The 18,928-nt window shown below is 43.5% G+C and overlaps 1 protein-coding gene across 3 annotated transcripts in view; it reads right to left on the bottom strand.

Moving 5' to 3' along the window:
• The window catches only part of AFF3 (AF4/FMR2 family member 3), a 327,344-nt gene extending 309,747 nt beyond the window's left edge, over positions 1–17,597 (bottom strand). For all 3 annotated transcript variants that reach the window (XR_003527462.1, XM_027641860.1, XM_027641875.1), the window contains exon 1: positions 17,483–17,597. Coding sequence is in view for 2 of the 3 variants with exons in the window: in XM_027641860.1 (XP_027497661.1) it covers positions 17,483–17,535 (53 nt within the window). In the remaining variant the exon portion in view is untranslated. The remainder of the gene's footprint in view (positions 1–17,482) is intronic.
• Between the last annotated feature and the right edge of the window lie 1,331 nt (positions 17,598–18,928).

Below are 18,928 nucleotides of genomic sequence, written 5' to 3'. Positions count from 1 at the left end.
AGGAAACACAGTCTCACAAATAAGCCTGGCTTACCTCTCTCCTTTTAAGCCTGTCAGGTGCCCATGCCCACAAAAAAGGGGTGGCTTACATCCTCTGGGAAACTTTGGGCATAGGTACACAGCCCAGGCAGGCAGAGATCCCCAAGTTAACAGAAACCAGAGCAGGACTGTCACATATAGCACCATGCAGCCCTATAGGTTCTGGTTTAGAAGAAGCATAGCTGTACTCACATGACGCTGAGCCCGAAATAGTTACTCTTTCCATCTGAAAAAACACAACTATGGACAAAGCTGATCAACTCAGATGTTCTTCTCTGTGAACACAGCTGAACTGCTTACAGACCCACTGACACAATGTTCAGAGCAACTGGTGCCAAGTATCACAGACCATTACTTGAGGTAAATTCAAACCCACTGATAATAATAATAATAATATAATTTGTTTTTATCATTACCCACCGTGTTTTTGTAATGCCTGATATGGTTTGAAGCTGGCTCCCTGCCAAGTCTCCAAACCTCACCACAAGAGTTCCCCCCCCGCCCAAACCTCAGGGAGAAGAGGGAGAAAAACAACCAAGAAAACCCGAAACGAGAGAGAGACAGCTAAAGTGATATATATAAATATATTTACACTTATATTACAATTATATACAATTAAAATATATACAATTTCACAAGGGAAAGGGAAGGGGGAAGGGAAAAGGAACAAAACCAAAACTATATATATATATATATATATATATATATATATCCCAATCAGTAGCTCGAGATCTAGTAACTAAAGAGTTAGCAAAGAAAATATATCCCACCACTCTCCTTGGGACAACCGAGAGTCGCTCCGGAACGATCGCCGGCAACCTCCGCCTCCCAAGGTCGACAAGGCCTTACCAGGCCTCGCTCCCCAGCACGACAGACTCAACAGCAGGGAACCTGCACCTCCAAGCTGTCGGAAGAGAACAAAGGCCTTCCCTCCTTTCGTCTTATAGTCCAGTTTACGTAAAAGTCGTAGGGAATACTGGGTAAATCTGGACCCTTCCTTGGTTACAAACTGGTCACCAAGGAAGGCCTAGCCCAAACTACCATATGCCTTTCAATGCATCGAGTCCATATGAACTGTATGATGTCTTGTCAGTAAAATTATGCAAATTAATTTTGACAGCCTTTCTCTGCTCTGCTCTTCTGTGTCCTTGTAATGTTTTTTTTAAAACAGAGATTTTCTTCAGAGAAAATAGCTCTCCAAGCTCCTGTTGCTACGTCTCTACCTGCAATGTCACTGAACATGTCATATCCAGGCTCTACTTCATCCTCCGCTTAACAAGTCCACTGTTATTTTCAAAGATCCTCTTTTTATCATTACGAGAAGGTCAGTTTCTGTTCACTTGAGTAAAAATATAACTGATACTACTTTTTGAGTGTTAAAACTATGTATCACAGACTAAGAAAAGCATGACGTGTACTCTTTTCCTATCAGGAAAAGACTGATACTACAGGTACCAAAACCTTGACCTGAACACGTCCCATATTTGGTTGCATTACTTTTGCTTGATTGTTGAAACCTAAATCTTTGCTATATCATATTCATGAAAGTGTCATGCCTTACTATGTCATTGTGCCAGAGACTCATTAAAGATCTACTCACAACTTCCTTCCTAATTTATATTTCTTCTATGAGTTGCTTTGATTTGAGAAACCTCTTTTGCAAAAGGAAAAATGCCCATTGTTTGGACTCTAAAAGGAAATGTAGGTGTTTAATTGGTGGATGTGGTTTTCATTATACTTTCTCTCTCCACCACAAACCCTTTTCATAAATTGTGACAAGTCTTTTGGCAGCCTGCTGTATCAGACTGTAGGTAGCTGACTTGATAAGCATGTCGCCCAGATGAAGAAAAACATGAATTCCCTCCAACTTTCTCAGAATTGCTAATTAGCTTAAAGGCAGTGTCCTTAATTGGCACAGAAAACCACTGTGAGAAAGTCCTAAGGAGACACAAGACTGCAACTCAATAGTATCTAGTATCATTTGACATGCTTTCTGGTTTATTTAAATCAAGTTAGCATCTTTGCTCTGAATACAGTCCTTATTTAAACACAAGTGCAGTTGATTTACAGTCCAGTAAAGTCCTCTGCTTCATTTCTGTGCAGCCCGTATCATGATGGCAAAGGCGGCTCAAGAGAAAGTAAAGAAGGAGATGTTTTTGTTTTTACAAAATCAGTCACCTACTCTTACAGCACTGAGGTCCTTTCCCCCTCAAATGAATACAGAGGTGGCGATAAAGAAGCACCACTCCGGTCTCTGTTGTGATTCTCTTCCTCCATTTCTCAGTGAGGTTCGTTCCTGCTTCCACTTGGACCAAAATAAAATCAAACCCTTGTGTACATGCTTGGTGTTTCCAATAACCAAGCGGCAAGGAAGCATTTATAATACACAAGTTGCATATGGCTACCTTGTTTTACCTTACTAACGTAAAACTTAGTTGACATTGTTTATTAAGGGCAAACCATGCCTGACCAATCTGGTGGCCTTCTATGAGGGAGTTACAGCAATGGCCGACATGGAAAGACCGAGAGATGTCATCTATCTAGACTTCTGTAAAGCCTTCGATATGGTCCCACATAACATCCTTATCTCCAAATTGGAGAGACATGGATTTCATGGATGGACTACTCAGTGGATAAAGAATTGGCTGGATGTACATAGCCAGAGACTTATGGTCAACAGCTCCATGTGCAGGTGGAGGTAGGTAGAGGTGGGTCCCTCAGGGCTCTGTCTAGGGACCCATGCTCTTCAGTATCTTCATCAAAGACACTGTTGAGTAAGATCGAGTGCACCTTCAGCAAATTTGCACATGACACAAGCTGAGCAGTGCAGTTGACATAACTGCACTGGGATGCCACGAAGAGGGGACTGGAAAAGCTTGAGAAGTGGGCCCAAGAGAACCTCATGAAGTTCAATAAGTCCAAATGCAAGGTGCTGCATCTGGGTCAGGGCAATCCCAGATACAAGTACAGACTGGGAGAAGAAGTCATTGAGAGCAGCCCTGCAGGCAAGGACTTCGGGGTTCTGGTGGATGAAAAGTCAGACATCAGTAAGTAGTGTGTGCCCACAGCCCAGAAGGCCCAAACATCCTGCGCTGCATCAAAAGAGGAGTGGCCAGCAGGTCAAGGGAAGTGATACTCTGCCTCTACTCTGCCCTCATGAGACCCCACCTGGAGCACTGCATCCACTCTGGAGTTCCCAACACAGGAAAGATGTGGACCTCTTAGAGAGGGCCCAGAGGAAGGCCATGAAGATAATCAGAGGGATGGAGCACCTCTCCTATGAAAACAGGCTGAGAGCGCTGGGGTTGTTGGAGAAGAGAAGGTTCCAGGTAGATCTCATTGAGGCCTTCCAGTACCTTCAAGGAGCTTACAAAAAGGAGGGAGAGGGACTTTTCATATGGGCAGACAGTGACAGGACAAGGGGCAATGGTTTTAAACTGAAAGAAGGCAGGTTTGGATTAGATGTTAGGAAGAAATTCTTTAATCAAAGGGTTGTGAAGCACCGGAGCAGGATGCCCAGAAAAGCTGTGGATGCCCCATCCCTGCAAGTGTTCAAGGCCACATTGGATGGGGCCCTGAGCAACCTGATCTAGTGAATAATATCCCTGCCCTGGTAGGTGTGTTGAAACTAAATGATCTTTATGGTCAATTCCAATCCAAACCTTTCTATGATTCTATAATTCTATGATTTTCCAGCACGGAAAGATATTTGGTGCCAAGTCAGTTGGCCTATAGGGCAAGAAGCAACCCCTGGCCCATTTTAGTACCTCTGCTGTAGCCTGGAGTTCACTATTTCTGACCATCCTCAGAGGTGGCAGAACAAAATGCAATCGCAGCATGGGACTACCAGGCTCCAATCTCTCCCTGCTTGAGATATTCTGACCTCCACAGCCCTCAGGAACGTCCTCACACACTGACAGCTCTTAAGCTAAAGCTCTCCTTCAAAATCAAATGTTTTGATGGACACTGACGGGGTACTCAGTATGCTGATGCCCTGAAGTGGTAAGAGCATTCACCTGACACACACAAAATCTTCATGTAAAGAAACTGGAGAATAGATTTGAACTTCTGAGGAAATAGAGGTATAACTTGCAAAAAATGCCTAAGTTAACAGAAAGAGCACCTTTATGGGTGTTGGGTTGTTTATACTTTCAGGGTTGTAGCACTGCTTGAATGAGTACAGGCACACTAAAAAATGATGCTTAAGCTTTAGTACCCCATGTGTCCCGCTCCCCCTGGATATGCCCTAGAAATGCTGATATGAAAAGAGAATGTCAGCAGTTTTGCCAGGACTCCCAGGCAAGCCAGTTACGGTGGAAGCCTGACATCCAGAAGACCTGGAAAACTGCCAGTTTGTGCACAGCATGTCCATCCTGTATGCCGGCATTCAGGTGCATCAGAATTATTATGCATGTGCAGATCACCTGATTTATTGCCAGGGTTTATTACCAGGTGCAGCAAGGTCAGCAGCATATTCAGAAAATGCTGGATTTACTGCACATACACAGGACATCTGTGAGCGCACACAATCACCTTTTCTCCTGAGACTTCCTTGGAGGAAATATGGGAACCATATTCAAACTTCTGGATTCACTTTGGTTCTGTACTTGTCTGCAGACAGAGACAGACTTCTGGGATAAAGTAAATGCAGCTACTTTAGCATACTCTTAGTGTGTATTGTTAGAAAACTTGTTTATACTTTCCAATCCTCCAGAGACAACTGTGAGCGGATGAGGGCGAACTAGCAGCATTTCAACAGAGCCAGCCTGCTTCTCTACCAACCAGCAAATACATTAGTGCCTAATGTTATGATGACTTCAGCTTTAATAGATGACTTTTCTGCTGCCAACCAAAGCACAGTATAAGCAACACTGTAATTTTATTAGCTGTTTTTGCATGTGAATGTGCGTTGAGCAAAGGAAAATACCTGAGTTACGTATTTGTTCAAAAAATCAGAATTCCATTTTCTTTAAGACTTTCAATGAGAGGTACATTTCCAAGTAATTTCTGAAAGTGGGAATTAGGTATATTTGACTGGCATTCAGATGTGGGCTCCAAGACTCACTCTGATCCAAAGCAGCAGAACTGGAGTAGTATTCCATAGTAGTACTGTAATAGGTATGTTTAATTAGTTCCCATTGGTGCCACATGTAGTCTGATGAGGTGCTGACTGCCTTAAAGAATACCCAATAGTTATCAGCATGTGTTACTGAGACTTACCTTACCTATCTACTGAATTCTTTGGCTAAGGGCATTTTTCTGCTGCTATACATGCCTCAGTTTGCACAAGTGGATTTCACAGATGAGAGCCAGCTCCAGCTGAGGTGCTGCAGCAAGCAGCATATCCCAGGCAGGGTGCTTTGACAATGAGGCCCTTTTCTTCACAATTCTTCACTGGTTCCCACTTTCCTCAGCATGAAGGACATTTGTGGCCTATCCTCATCATTATGAAACATCAGTACCAGAAGTTATTACAAAAAGTCTGACGCCAGTCTTCTCTTGACCCATTAAGGCAATTCACTCTCCAAGTTTCCAGCTAACCCCTTCAGGGTATTCCTGTGCTGTCACTCATACTTGGGAGGAGTCCTCATAAACACGTTCAAAATCACTTCATTGTTCCTTCTGAGGTTCTTAAAAAGAAAGTTCTTGGCTTTCCCATCATGCTTACACTCATGCACTTGGACGCAGTGTCAGGCTCATGGCTTGCTGTAACCACTGTCTATTTGAATTATTAAAATACTCCAGTCTTTTTTTGCTGACCAGTTTTGCCTTTATCCATAATTTTCCTTTGCCTGTCACTGTCTGCAAAGTTTTTGGTCCCGTAACTGGTTGTGTGTCCCAAGTCTCCACATCTCTTAGTACAGCAAATCTGGGTCCTTATGTAGATGCAAAGTGCAATGGTAACACACCTGAATAACAACAGCAACAGGCAGTAGGGTAAAATAACACAGCTGCCACTCTACTACGGAGTCAGTGCAGAGCACTAGCCATTCCAACCCGTCAATGAAATACAGTTACGACGGGAACATGAAGAGTTTCATTATTATTTCTATTGGGGTAAAGAGTTAGGATGTTGACTCTTCTGGGAAATCTTCATTGTAATTTATTTTCAAAGCATCAATGCTCCAGAATTAACTGCAACTTTCATTAATTGACTATTTTTCTTCCTCCTTTTAACCCATATAACAATTTATTACTTTTCTTTTTTTTCAGCTATATGTTACTTTGCTCTGTGTGTGTGTGTGTCCTAGAACTCATTTTTCTAGTTACTTTGACAAACCTGACATCTTGCAGCTGTTACACATCTTGTTTCAATTACATCTCTAGATAAAAAGAATTCTTAAAGCCTGAAGGCTGCAGATGGCTTCTCGGTGAGGGGTTAACTCCAGCTTCGTAATAAAGCCTTTTGGGGGTCCCTTTTTTTGGGCTGTTCTCTTCAGTCTGCTTCTCTTATGCTCTTCTAATTTTGCTATCTCACTCACTATGTCCCATATTCCTCTCTTGTCACAGGCAAGGAACTGGAGCACAAGTGCCCATCCATCCCTACCTCCTTCCCACCCAAAGGTGCCAGCAGGGATGGGGAGGGGAAGACAAAGAACCTGTCACTTAAACCTTATCTCCACATATCATGCAGGCTGCTTATGGCAGGGCACAGCTGAATGACCACAAATCAGTGGAGTGACAACTCGAACCACCACTAATCCCTAATAAATTCTGGACTGTCCCACATATTTGGGAACCTCCTGACAACTGGTGATGCTCTCAGCATCTGGCAAACCACTTGTGTCTAATTGGGTACCCTGAGATATTTACACTGTGCTTAATGGTTACAGAAGAGATTGATCACCCCATTCTTGATATCTATCCAAAAAGGGTATATAAAATCCTTTGATCTTGCTAAGACAGCAAAACATGTCGAACCATCAGTTATGTAAAGGTGGTTGTTATTAATTTGAATACTGCACAGAGAGGAAAGAACAGAAGTACCATATAATGAGATATATTAAGACTACAAAAGAATTAAGTGAAGCTGTTACGTTATGAATCATGATTTTATTGTTTAGCAGTCAGCTCTTGATGTAATTCAGATAATAATGAATGGGCTAATTCCTTCCACTTTTATTCAGGCAAAACTTCCATTGACTTCAAAGAGAAAGTTGTCCAAGTCAGGACTGGAGACTGCTGCATCTATCCCATTATTTGCAAATGCTTTTTTGAATATAAAGTGTTCCTTTATAATGGGCTATTGCCAATAACACTAACATTTACATAATGTAAAACTCTTACATAAGAATCTTTCATGTTCAAAAAAGACTTTTTATTCTTATTGCAAACTGCCACATTAAAAGTTCTTCTGCTAACCCTAGTATTTATTAAAGTATAGGAACATATGGACTTTCTCAGTGCACCATTTCAACCATTTTTCTTTCTGTTCAATATTTTTATTTCATTTTACCAACACTTTTTTATCAGGCAAATGCATTATTTATTATTAGCAAAGAGATGATTTATTATTGCAAATATTTCTTTATATCACAGAATAGTGCCAAAAATGGGAAAGTGTGCTAAGCCTTGTTACATTTTAACAGATGCCAGGAGTATTTGAGGAAACAAATTAATAAATAGTCCTACATCACTGTTTCTCTCACTCTATAGTTCTGTTTATAAGTTAATACTCTATAAATGTTTCAAATCGGTACTTTTAAGTAACTCCTAAAGCAATGACTCAAAACTTGAAAAATGGGCTTAAGCATAATACTTTCTATTTTGATCAGGGCAGGACTCTTCAGGTTTCTGACAAAACCACAATTTTTTTCTCTGATTATGAAGTATGCACTTCCATCTGGAACTTATTTTGATATTGTGAATCTTAATGCCTCAGAAAAGCACACAGAACAATGGATGGGCACTACTTGATTGTTTTAAATTGAAATTAATTAATTATGAAACAGCTGCAATCATCTAAATTACTTATTTCCCCTTTCAGTGAAAATGAATTTACAGGCATTTGCAAAGCACACAAAAATAAAGAGAGAGACAAGGAAGTCTATAAGAAGGGAGGTCATGTAAAATAGTCTATGATCTGTATTTCAAGAAAGTAAATAATTAATAACTCCAAGGAAGCATATTAGGGATTGCTCATTCTATTATACAGACACACTGAGCAGCAAAATGCTTTAAATCTCAACAACAAATACAGTACAAAATTCTGTATAGTTTACCTTTCCAGATAATAATTTTTTCAGCTGAAAACAGTGATCTTTTTCACATTACAACCAGACTGTGACTTGAAAGAAGCTTCTCAGTCATTTAGTCAAGACAGATGAGCAATGAGTGTTAGAAAAGCTACCAAGGCATCAAAAGATCTACAGTCAAGGCCATTAAAGAATAGCTAATCTGCTCTAGTTCTAATTCTCTCCTAATGGGTTTCCTTAAATGTGCTTTACATTAGCTGTAATTAGTTCAAGATACTGCTACTTATACCCTTCTAAGAACAACAATAAAAAAAAGTGTTGTATTTATACCACTTGGTATGTAATCATACTCGTGCAGCCATGCACCCAAGTTGGTAAGTTCTTATACAGTGCAAAGCCTTGAAGTGCGTCAAAAGCCAGTGCAGCTCTAGCAGCAAAAGCATTTAGCTGCGCTTTCCTTTGTTGGGGTTATCTCAACGACATTTCACCTCAGATGTTGCAAAGTCATCTGTACTAAATAGCCAGGGATACATTAAGCCACATAATCATGGCTAGGCTTGACGAACAAAGATTTGGGAAGAACTCTACCCACATGTGCTACAAGCATGCTGGTGGCTAAAAAGGCCAATAAGAGACAGACAAGTCCAGTTGCAATTAAGCCACATATATTGGTAACATGTACATTTTTCCTATCAATGCTATGGGTTTGGAATAGATTTTCACAGCCAGTGGCAGTGACCAAAAAAACAAACAAACAAACAAACAAACAAACCCAAAACCCTTGCCCCTTTTATGTTAGAGCATGAGTGGGTTTTGAAGGGATTCACTCCTTCTTAGAAAAAGGAAACATAAGAATCTGTAAGAAGGTTCCAGGGAGACATATTAGCACATTCCAGTACCTAAAAGGGGGCAACAAGCAAGTTGGAGAGGGACTTCATACAAGGGCATGGAGTGATAGGACAAGGGGTAGTGGCTTTAAACTGAAAGAGAGTGGGTTTAGATTAGGTATTAGGAAGAAATTCTTTACTGTGAGAGTGGTGAGGCACTGGAACAGGCTGCCCAGAGAAGTTGTGGATGCCCCTTCCCTGCAAGGTCTGTTGGATGAGGCTTTGAGCAGCCTGGTCTATTGGAAAGTGTCCCTGCCGATGGCAGAGGGATTAGAACTAGATGATCTTTAAGGTCCCTTCCAACCCAAACCATTCTATGATTCTACAATATAGGGTGAAAGGGACAAAACTCCACAAGCTAGCTGCAAACTCACTGGCAAAACCAGACATAGAAGGCAAAGTGGTTATACTCTTTCAGATCAGTTGGGATCACGGTGGTTTTCTTGCAGGGAGCCTGCATAAATGGACTAGCACACAAACACCTTTTGTATTAAGAAATTCCTGACAGTCTTCAGGCCTAACTGCAAAGAACATTGTGATACTGATTTACTCTTTACACTGGTTACATTTTGTTAACCCAAGGTCATCATCCTGAGAAAATGCTACCCTCTCCTTGCCAAACAGATGAAGAAATGCACGCGTAGCTTTTATTGTAACTTTGTCCTTTAAAACAGTTGATGAAATGACAGGTTCCCTGCCTGCCTATGTCAGAAACAAAAAACGTAAAACAGTGTCTTCTTTTGGATGCATATCAATATAATTACCTTCTCCAGAGTATCTCTGTCAACAAACTGTTCATTTTTGCTGGACTGAGGTTCAACCACCTACTGCACTTGCTGTTGTAAGACAAAGGGGCACAAAAACATTAAAATTACATCATTCCCTCCTAAAATCGACAGACCTGAAACACAAACCCTCCTGGTCAATCACAAACAGTCAATGATAGAAAGAATCAATTTTGTCTTGGTGCATCACTAGGAGGTACACACAATTTAGCATCATCAGAAAAAAGCTAACTGTCCCCCAAAGGAGGTTTAAGGACATCTGCCAGTACCTGTACATCAGAACAGGCTCCCCAAACCCTTCACAGTGACCAAAACAAAGAAGGCAAGGACAGAAACAGGCAGATAGGTAGTTGGAGAGACCACTGCTGGGATGACTTTTGAATCTGAACCACGCAAATGCATACTTCACCAATGTTTCTTCCTCCTGATCCATCTCGCTGTCATATTTGCATTTTTCATACCGCCATAGGTCATCGTAATACCTGTCACCTAGACTGCACCATCATGGCAATGCATGAGCTAGGGAGGACATGAGTTTCTTCTTAACAGATTTCAACATGCAACAAGAAGTGATCACAGCTCAAAGCAATCAAAACATACTCAGCATAAGAAGATGCCACCTTTATTCTCTATTTGCCCACTCCTGCCATGTAGTCAAACCAGGCTAAGCCACAAACCACTCTTTCTTTGGTCTAAAACATGTGAAAACCACACAGAAAGACCGGGTTACATTAAGAAGTTGTGCAGCTTTGTCAGATATAACCCTCTTATTTTTAGTTTTAAGTACTTACAGTTGTGGATCATCTTTATTGAGAAACAAAACACAGTAACAAAAAGCTTCTTAGCAAAGATTTCTAGTCCCTTCTGCATAATTTTAAGTGTTTCCTGACTGCTGAGACCACCACTGCTGCATTGGAACTAATTTATTTTTTAAAAAATACACAAAGGATCTCCAAGGATAAGTTTAAATTGCATTCCTACTGTCATATTTCCCAAGGTACATCCATATCCAAGTCCTTGGTACATGCATGCAGGTTTAAATCTTCCTAAGAGGATAGAACACAGTCATCTTAAGTCACTAATACTACTTTTTGCTTGCTTAAGGTACTAGGAAAGTTGAGATATCAAGCTGTAAGAGAGGAACACAGGTTATGCATCTTTATTTTTGAAATTATACAGAAGCTGTTTAGTACAGAATATTAATAACTGTCATCACGTTCATTTAACTGTCACTACAGTTCATTTACTCTTTAAGTATAGATCTGTAGGTACCCACAAATTATTCAGAAACTATATAGATTATTACTGAGTATTCAACTACAAATGTCTATTTTTGCTCTCCTGGGGCCTTAGGCAGCACCAGCAAGTACAACCAGTGTCTTAATACTGATTTTAAGAGATAGAGGACTAGCGAGTAGCCCTACTGGTAATGATGTGAACACAGTGGATTTGGCTGGCATGGGGACCAGCGGGCTCCCTGGGAGCAGTCAGCAAGCAAATCCAGCTCACAGCAGCAGCACTGAAACAGTAATTCCCACTCCCCAGCAGGGCAGGGTTTACGAAGAGCTAGTTCTGTTCAAAACCAAAAAAGCTTTCCCTTTTCCTACTTTCAGTTTTTCACAAAGAACTTGGGGGTTTTCCCTGGAATTAGCCTTAATGCTAACCACCCCATGAGTTTCCTAGAAAATATCCTTTTGAAACCTCTTTTCGTGACAAGGCCACTTCACAGTTACAACCTGATCAGTCTGTCAGAAGTGACATCATCTCACAGAGAATTTAACCTCCCTGATTTCCAGCTGTATGTGGTATCAGTTTTTCTTCATTTCTATAGATTTTAATTTATTACTCCTATTGTTAAAAATGTTATGACCAGACTGTAAAGTATCTCTCTTTTTATCCATGCTTTGTTGTTTCCTAGTCATAAATATGATGTGAATGGATTAATCTGTTATATAAGGTTAAAAACCTTGCAATTAAACAGTTGCTGTCTTCAATGAGAGTGTTGTGGAGTTGAGTATGATGTCATTGCTAATATACAGATGACAAGATGTTCCCACAGCTAGTATTTTTTGGCTTAAAACTTCCACTAGTTTTAAGAAACCTGGTATTTTCCTCAAAATATTTACATAAAATGGGAAATGCTGTATGCATCTCATGCCCTCTTCTGAATCCTTCTCCAATAACCCAGTAAGGTTTTCGCCTCAACTTCTGATGAATGTATCCCCAGAGGAGCACAGATCTACAGGTCTAAGCATCAAAATGAAAGCCCAAAGGACTGTTCATCTCTAACATCACACAATTGGGCACGGGTGCTCAAACAGTACTCAGGGAAAGAGATGAAAACACATCCACTGTCCTACTGGCATATCAGAATTTTACTTATTACACAAAAACAAAGCAGAAGTTTAAAAAACTAATTATTCTTTAAAAAAAAAAGGTAACTGAGTACTGTGAATTGCGGATGATGGGCCAGATTCTCATCTGATATAAAGTGACAAAGCCTCTGGATTCAGTAGAGACTTAAAGCAAGAGAGGAGGACATGGTACATTACACATAGCAAATGGGCATTCACACGTCACAGAAGATGTGTTTTTAAAATATTATTATTCAGCTGATGTTTATAAAGTATTATGACAATGAAAAGCTTGCTCCTCTTATTATTTATAATGTTTTAGCACATACAATATGTTCAGTGCTGTAAGAAAAAGAAACTTAAACAATAAAAGCAGTTCCTGACCCAAAAGGCTTCCAGCCTAAAAAACAGGCATCAGGAAGAGAGAACATACTGTGAAAGCAGGAGAAGGGAACAATCTATAGTTATCATTTGTGTTATTGTTTGCTCACAACTTATAATCATCACAGAAAGAACAAATTTTTAGACAGAATCTCAATGAAGGGAAGGTGGTAACTGTGAGGTGAGACTGGGAGGAAGGCAAAAAGGAAAAAACCACAGAGAGAAATAAGAAGGGGACAAAGATTATTTCAAGCATTATTGTTTGAAAGAGTTCAAGAGCTAAAGAGAAAGAAATAAGGGGCAAAGTCCAAGACACAGGCTGAAGTAGATGTGTAAAGGAGATGGGAGATAAAAGAAAACACTAACTTAATGCCTTTTTTTTTTTTTTTTGTGAGAGAGAGGTCTTATTGCTGAGTATTGTCTGTAAAAACGTTAAGCTGGTCCAGCCTGTCCCATACTGAGAGAATGGCTGGAGTGACTGTTTTCCCCCAAAATAACAGTAAGGAGCTATCTGAAAATAAACGTCTTGATCTTCTACTTTGACTGAAGAAGTATATGTGGAAGTAGCTTTCTAAAACTGTCTCTAGTAAACACTGTGCAACATACGGAAAAAAATCTTGCCTTACACAAAATGTGGTGACTAAAAGCTAGACAACCTGGGATCAAGAAGTTACAAAAGGTTCATTTATAAGACTGCTGGATGTCTGACCAGTTTTTGTTAATAGCAACTTCCAAACAAAACTCTCATTGACTTCAAATGGAGCAGGAACAGACCCAAAGATAGCAAATGAACTAATAATTCAATATGCGGTCTGTAAAACACACTGGGCCATCTTATACTGTGGCATTTGATATTGATCTCAGCTTGGAAGCTATACAGCTATACATTTTTTACATGACTATCCAACCCCTACAAAACTGATGCTAACTCAAAACCTCACAGAAGTATCAGATAAGTACCAAATAAACCAATTACATACTTGGTTTCTTTTACTTAAACAAACACGGTTTCATTTGTGGCTAACAAATATCGTACATTCAAAATTATTTTCTTGTTTGGTACAACACAGTAAGTGCTTTAATATATCTGCTAATTGCTTTTAATGAACGGGGAACAACTCCACCTACATGTGTTATTTCACCAGCATGTGAGGAGAGCCTTTACTAACTGGTCTTCACCAGGGCTATCGCTGTGCCTGAGCACAGAGTTAAGGAACTGGCTGAATGTTGGTCTAGATTTGTTACGTAAGGCAAATAACACAAATGCCTGTAATGCAGAACTAGTCCTGGCACTCATGTATAGTGTGTCTTCTGCTGCAAAAGAGGCATATAAAACACATCTGAGATTTTCCATCTCTTTTTGTCCAGTGTAAACAAATGCAAAGCTGTAAGGCACTGGAGAATCCACACCCTTGAGTCTGGACAAGTAAAACTACCCATGCAGCACACAAACAAATGCGTGGAGAAAGAAAAACAGGAGATGGGCTGTGGTTTGAAGTCATTAGTGCCCTGTGCTCAGGATAACTGTGTTAGTCAGGAGTAACAACACCTTGAATTAAGTTGGGCTGATCACCCCAAAGTGTTCCAGAAAAAGCTTACCAATGGGCACAACTTTTGTTTATGCCACAGACTGGCATGTTTTCTTAAAATTTCTATTTGAGTTTGTGCTCAGCTTTCACTATTCGAATTATGGTTGTTTTCTGGGAAGCAGAAGTGTTATTGGCATCAACGCAACCTTGAAAAACTACTGTTTAGTAAAAAAGAGATTACAATATTCTCTCATTGCAGTTTACTAGTTAAATGCTGTCTTATAGCCATTATGTGACATATTACATTTTCTATGCTATAGCAAAATAAAAGACATAGCATGTATTAATTAGAGAAAAACTTCATTAATAGTATAATAGTAACAATCAATGAGAATTGATTAGCATGCTGCTGTTCATTTGGAAACCCCTTCTGATTTTCCAAGAATATCTCAAATCAAAGAAAGCACTTTGGAACAGCACATTAATATTTAATTACTGCACTTTTAAGCAAAATGTTCACCAAATACTGCAAAAAGTGGATTTTCAGTCATAAATTAAGTGTGCAAATTGCCATTATGGCTACATTCAAAAGAAAAGAAGACAACATTCATTCTTGCTGCAGAGAAAATTAAGTCTCTAAGTGTTGCTCTTTGCCATGAAGTACTTTCTATCTATGTAGTATATTTTATTTCCCTTATTGGCAACAACTGCAGAACTTTGAAGGCATCCTCACAAGCCTTCAGAGCTTAACATTATCATAACAGCATTGTTTTCCTTAGCGTAGTACCGAATTCAAACCAGGTTTCTGGAGAACGTCCATAACCTGCCCAGTGGTGAGCGGGCAGGACAGCAGGAGGGCAGCGTGCAACAGGCACCTCACCTCCAATGGGAGACTGACTGAGGGCCCCAAGGCACTGATGGCCTTCACAACAGACTTTGGAAGGCCTCACTAAGCAAAAGTAAGTTTTTATTTATTACTGCTTGTACAACTTTTCAAAACTGACTATTTTGAACCATTTGCCAAAACAGCTGCTTCACAATGAACTTCCAGCCCATGATCCCAAATACTCCAAGCTAAAGCCACTCAGCGTAACCTAGTGCCCCAAAAGGACTCAGACACAAAACAGCAAATACCTGCAAAATCCCTGCTCCCCCCTCACTAGGCACTGTTCTGGGCACTTGTGGGGTTCAACCCCTACAAAAGGGTGAAAGTTTAGCAATGAACATAGGCCTGCCACTACATAATGGCTTTTCACATGCTTTTTGAAGCCCTTCTGATGAACTCAACTTCTAAACTGCAACAACTATAGAGGAAATAAGAGCTACAAAACCACAAGATCACCTGCAAGTCAAAACCAGGTATTTTTAAGCAGATAATTTAGCTTGAAAATGGTTCATGCCTTTTGGACCTGTACGGGAGCTTCATGGCAACCAGAGTCATTTGAACGTGGTTCCACAACAGTCAAAAAGCATGCTAAAAATGTTATGAGAAGGAGCATTTGCCAGCCTAAAGCCCTAATGTCCCAGAGTTACATCATTAGTTTTTCAAATTCATTATTAACTCAAATAGCTGGCTTGTGGAACAGCCTAATGGACGGCCTACTTTTTCTGGGAAAAGGAAATTCCCCTAAAGTTTGTCTTCATTCAAGAAGAAAAGGAAAAGCATTCAAATGTGTAAAAGTATTATTTCTCCCGTTCTCGTTTAGTAGAAAAAACTGTGTAATTTAATCGTAAAACCATGCATACAGACTGTAAACTTAAAATCAGGCCAGAGATAAATGTTATCGTTTGGATATAAACTGCATATTAGTATTTATAATTGAAACGAGGATATAATCTTGTGTCATAGGCAGAAATACTATAACTAAAAACTTGTATGGGGTAGTAACTAATTTTGTATTATATGTACTCTTTAAAGTTCCCACAGTAATATAAAAGTTTTATTAGGCTCGATATTATCAATGTATGCATTTATAAGCACCCATATTATGCAGCGCAAGCTGTTCTCGTCATCCTGAGGTCCTTTTGTAAGAAGCGGCTCAACAAACGGGACACGCTGGTCCGGCTTATTTCGCTACACCTGCCACCGGGGACGTACGCCGGCGCTATCGAACGCGCACCCTACTGACAGAAGCTACAGATCATGTATCAAGGTTTAAAATAAAACGCACACCGGTAACTGATGTCAGGCAAAAGTAACCTCATCACCCCGCACTCCCGACCCGGCCGGCCGAGCGCGCACTGCGGGCGCTGCCCCGGCGGAGCGCACCCCGCCCCGCCGGGCACACACCGCCTGCCCACGGCGCGGGGGGAGCGGCGGGGCCCCGCCGCATCCCACCTGCGTCCCACCGGGGGCTCCCCCGGCATCGCGTAGCACCGCGGGCTCCCATCGCGGCATCGCCCTGGGGGTCCCGGCGCGGCCCGGGGGCTCCTCCCCGCACACCGTGTGGCTCCGGCGGTGAGCGGAGCGCGTCCTCCCCACCCCGCGGACCCCACACGGACCCGACGGGAGCCCGCCGCCCCAGGGCCAAGCCGGCGGCGCGGAGCGGCGGCCGCCCGGGGGCAGCGTGCTTCCCGCAGCAAACTCCAGGACTTGGCAGAGGCAGCAGCTTGGGGAGGTGGTGCGGGGGGGAGGGCAGCGCTTCTCACCTCCAGCCGCTAATGACATTTCTAGAAATTGTTTCCCCTCCTCCCTGGCAGCCCCGCACCAGCCGCTGGGACGGGGGTGAGCAGGGGGAGGTCAAGGGCATGCAATGGGGGGGCGCAATAAAGACAGTCCGGGAGGGAGTTGCAGGGAGTAGGGGGCGAGGAGAGGGTGGTTTTAAAGGGGTGTGCAGGAAGAATGGGTGATGAGCTACGGGAGTGCAAACCGGGGTACCAGAGGCGGGTGAGCAGAAGGTACTGTTGGGGGAAAAGGCGGCAGAGGGGCGAGTGCAGGAGACCTCCGCCCTCAGCCAAACACCGCACTCACCTCCTGGATCCACTCTGGCAGCCAGGGGATCGGGGTACCCTTCCCTCTCCTCCTGCCGGGCCAGCAATGCTGGGAGAGCAAGTGGCAGGAGAGACACCTCCCGGGGTACTGCACCCTCTGCTAATGCACCCGCTGCCCCAGTTATTGCACCCTCGAGCCAGTGTACTCCCCTTATCACACACCCACTATTACTGCACCCCACATATATTCCACCTCTCTAGGAAAGTGGACACCCATTCCAAATTATTGCACATCCCCCAGTTATCACAACCCTTTAGTAACCGCACATCTCCCGCAGCCCCTCCGTCCCCGCGCCTGGGGGGAGCAGGGGCACCACTCACCATAGAGAGTCCAGGTCCCACTCCTGAAGGAGAGCTAAGTCGAAGCTGTCCATGGTGAGCGATGTTAGCGCCGGCGCGCTGCAACCACACGGCGTCCGGGGCGCATCGTAACTGCACCGCGGGCAGGGCGAGGGCGCGGAGCACCCCCGGCGCTGCCGGCGGCCCCTCTCCGCACACGCGCGGGCAGGGACGGACCCCCACGGCCACCTTCCTCCCGCTTCCCCCTAAAAGGAAAGCAAACACGCTCCCCCCCCCCCCCCCCCCCCAAAAGCGAGCACACGGTGCCACTGCTCGTGTGCGAGCGGCGCGGCTGGGCTCGACTCGGCTGGGCTCGGCTCGGCCGCCGCCGCCGCGCTGCGCTCCCGCCCCGCTCCCCCGCGCCTCCTCCCTCCCACCCGCGCGCCGGGAGCGCGGCCGAGGCGGCGCCCGCCCCGCGCACGCTGCGCCCGCGCAGCACCCGCGCAGCACCCGCTTGGCGCGGGGGGGGGGGGGGGCGGCACCGCCCGCCGGGCCCCGGGAGTTTGCGAGAACTTGCACCCCCAGTGTAGGGTTTGGCCCGCCGGAGTTGGGTTTGGGGTGGGGGTTTTTCCCCGTCTTCCTCGTCCTCCTTCTAGCCGGGTGCCCTGGGGTGGGCCACAGCGCCCCGACTGACGAGCACCTCATGCGTGGTGTGCACCAGGACGTTCGGCAGAGAAACACTAGGGAGAAACTGTGGTATTTATTGTGGGATGCGGCCGTGGCCCCCCCTGCGCTGGAACCGGCCCCCCACGGTGCCGGCCCCCCCCCCCCCCCCCCCCCCGAGCACTCTCCACAGTCCGGGGTTTGGGGTGGCTCAAGGCCTTTATACAACGATTCCTCATTAGATGTGTAATAAACTGCATCTGTGCAAGTCTCCATCTCCACGCAGGTCCACCTAGAGCTGCGTAGCTCATTAAAGGTCCCTGGATTGCATGAAACCTTTAAAAATGAGTGATCTCTAGTTAAAAATACAAGTACCAATCATCAGCGTTTGCCACCCAAAGCGAGTCAGACGCCTCACGCTGTCCATCCAGCCTGCGTGAGGCACTGGCTGTGATATCTGGCTGGCCAAGGGAGGCAGGCGCTCCTTATTTGTAGTTGCTGAATCACATTAGGAGAGGTTAATGCACATTAAATACTTTCCAGAATGTTGAGCTTTTCAGCTAAGCAGTGAGTAGCTGCCAGAGAAGTGCCATGTCATCGCAGACGGGGAGAAGAAATGTGCAAAATCTGTGATGAAAAGAGGGGGCTATTCATGCAACAGCCGCCAACGCGAATATCTGCAGAGCAATCCCACACTGGGAGATCCCTGCTCCTGGAGACCAACCCAATCCAGCTGGCAGCTGGCTAGGGACACCCCGATGTGCGTGGCACCCTGGCAGCCCAGAACAAGAATATAGTTGTTCAGGCTCAAGTATTTACGCAGGC

This window comes from Corapipo altera, unplaced genomic scaffold, assembly GCF_003945725.1.
Source record: "Corapipo altera isolate COAL_440 unplaced genomic scaffold, ASM394572v1 0, whole genome shotgun sequence".
Lineage (NCBI taxonomy): Eukaryota > Metazoa > Chordata > Aves > Passeriformes > Pipridae > Corapipo > Corapipo altera.
The sequence above is the reverse complement of the archived record's forward strand: the minus strand, read 5'-3'. Positions and strand labels throughout refer to the sequence as shown.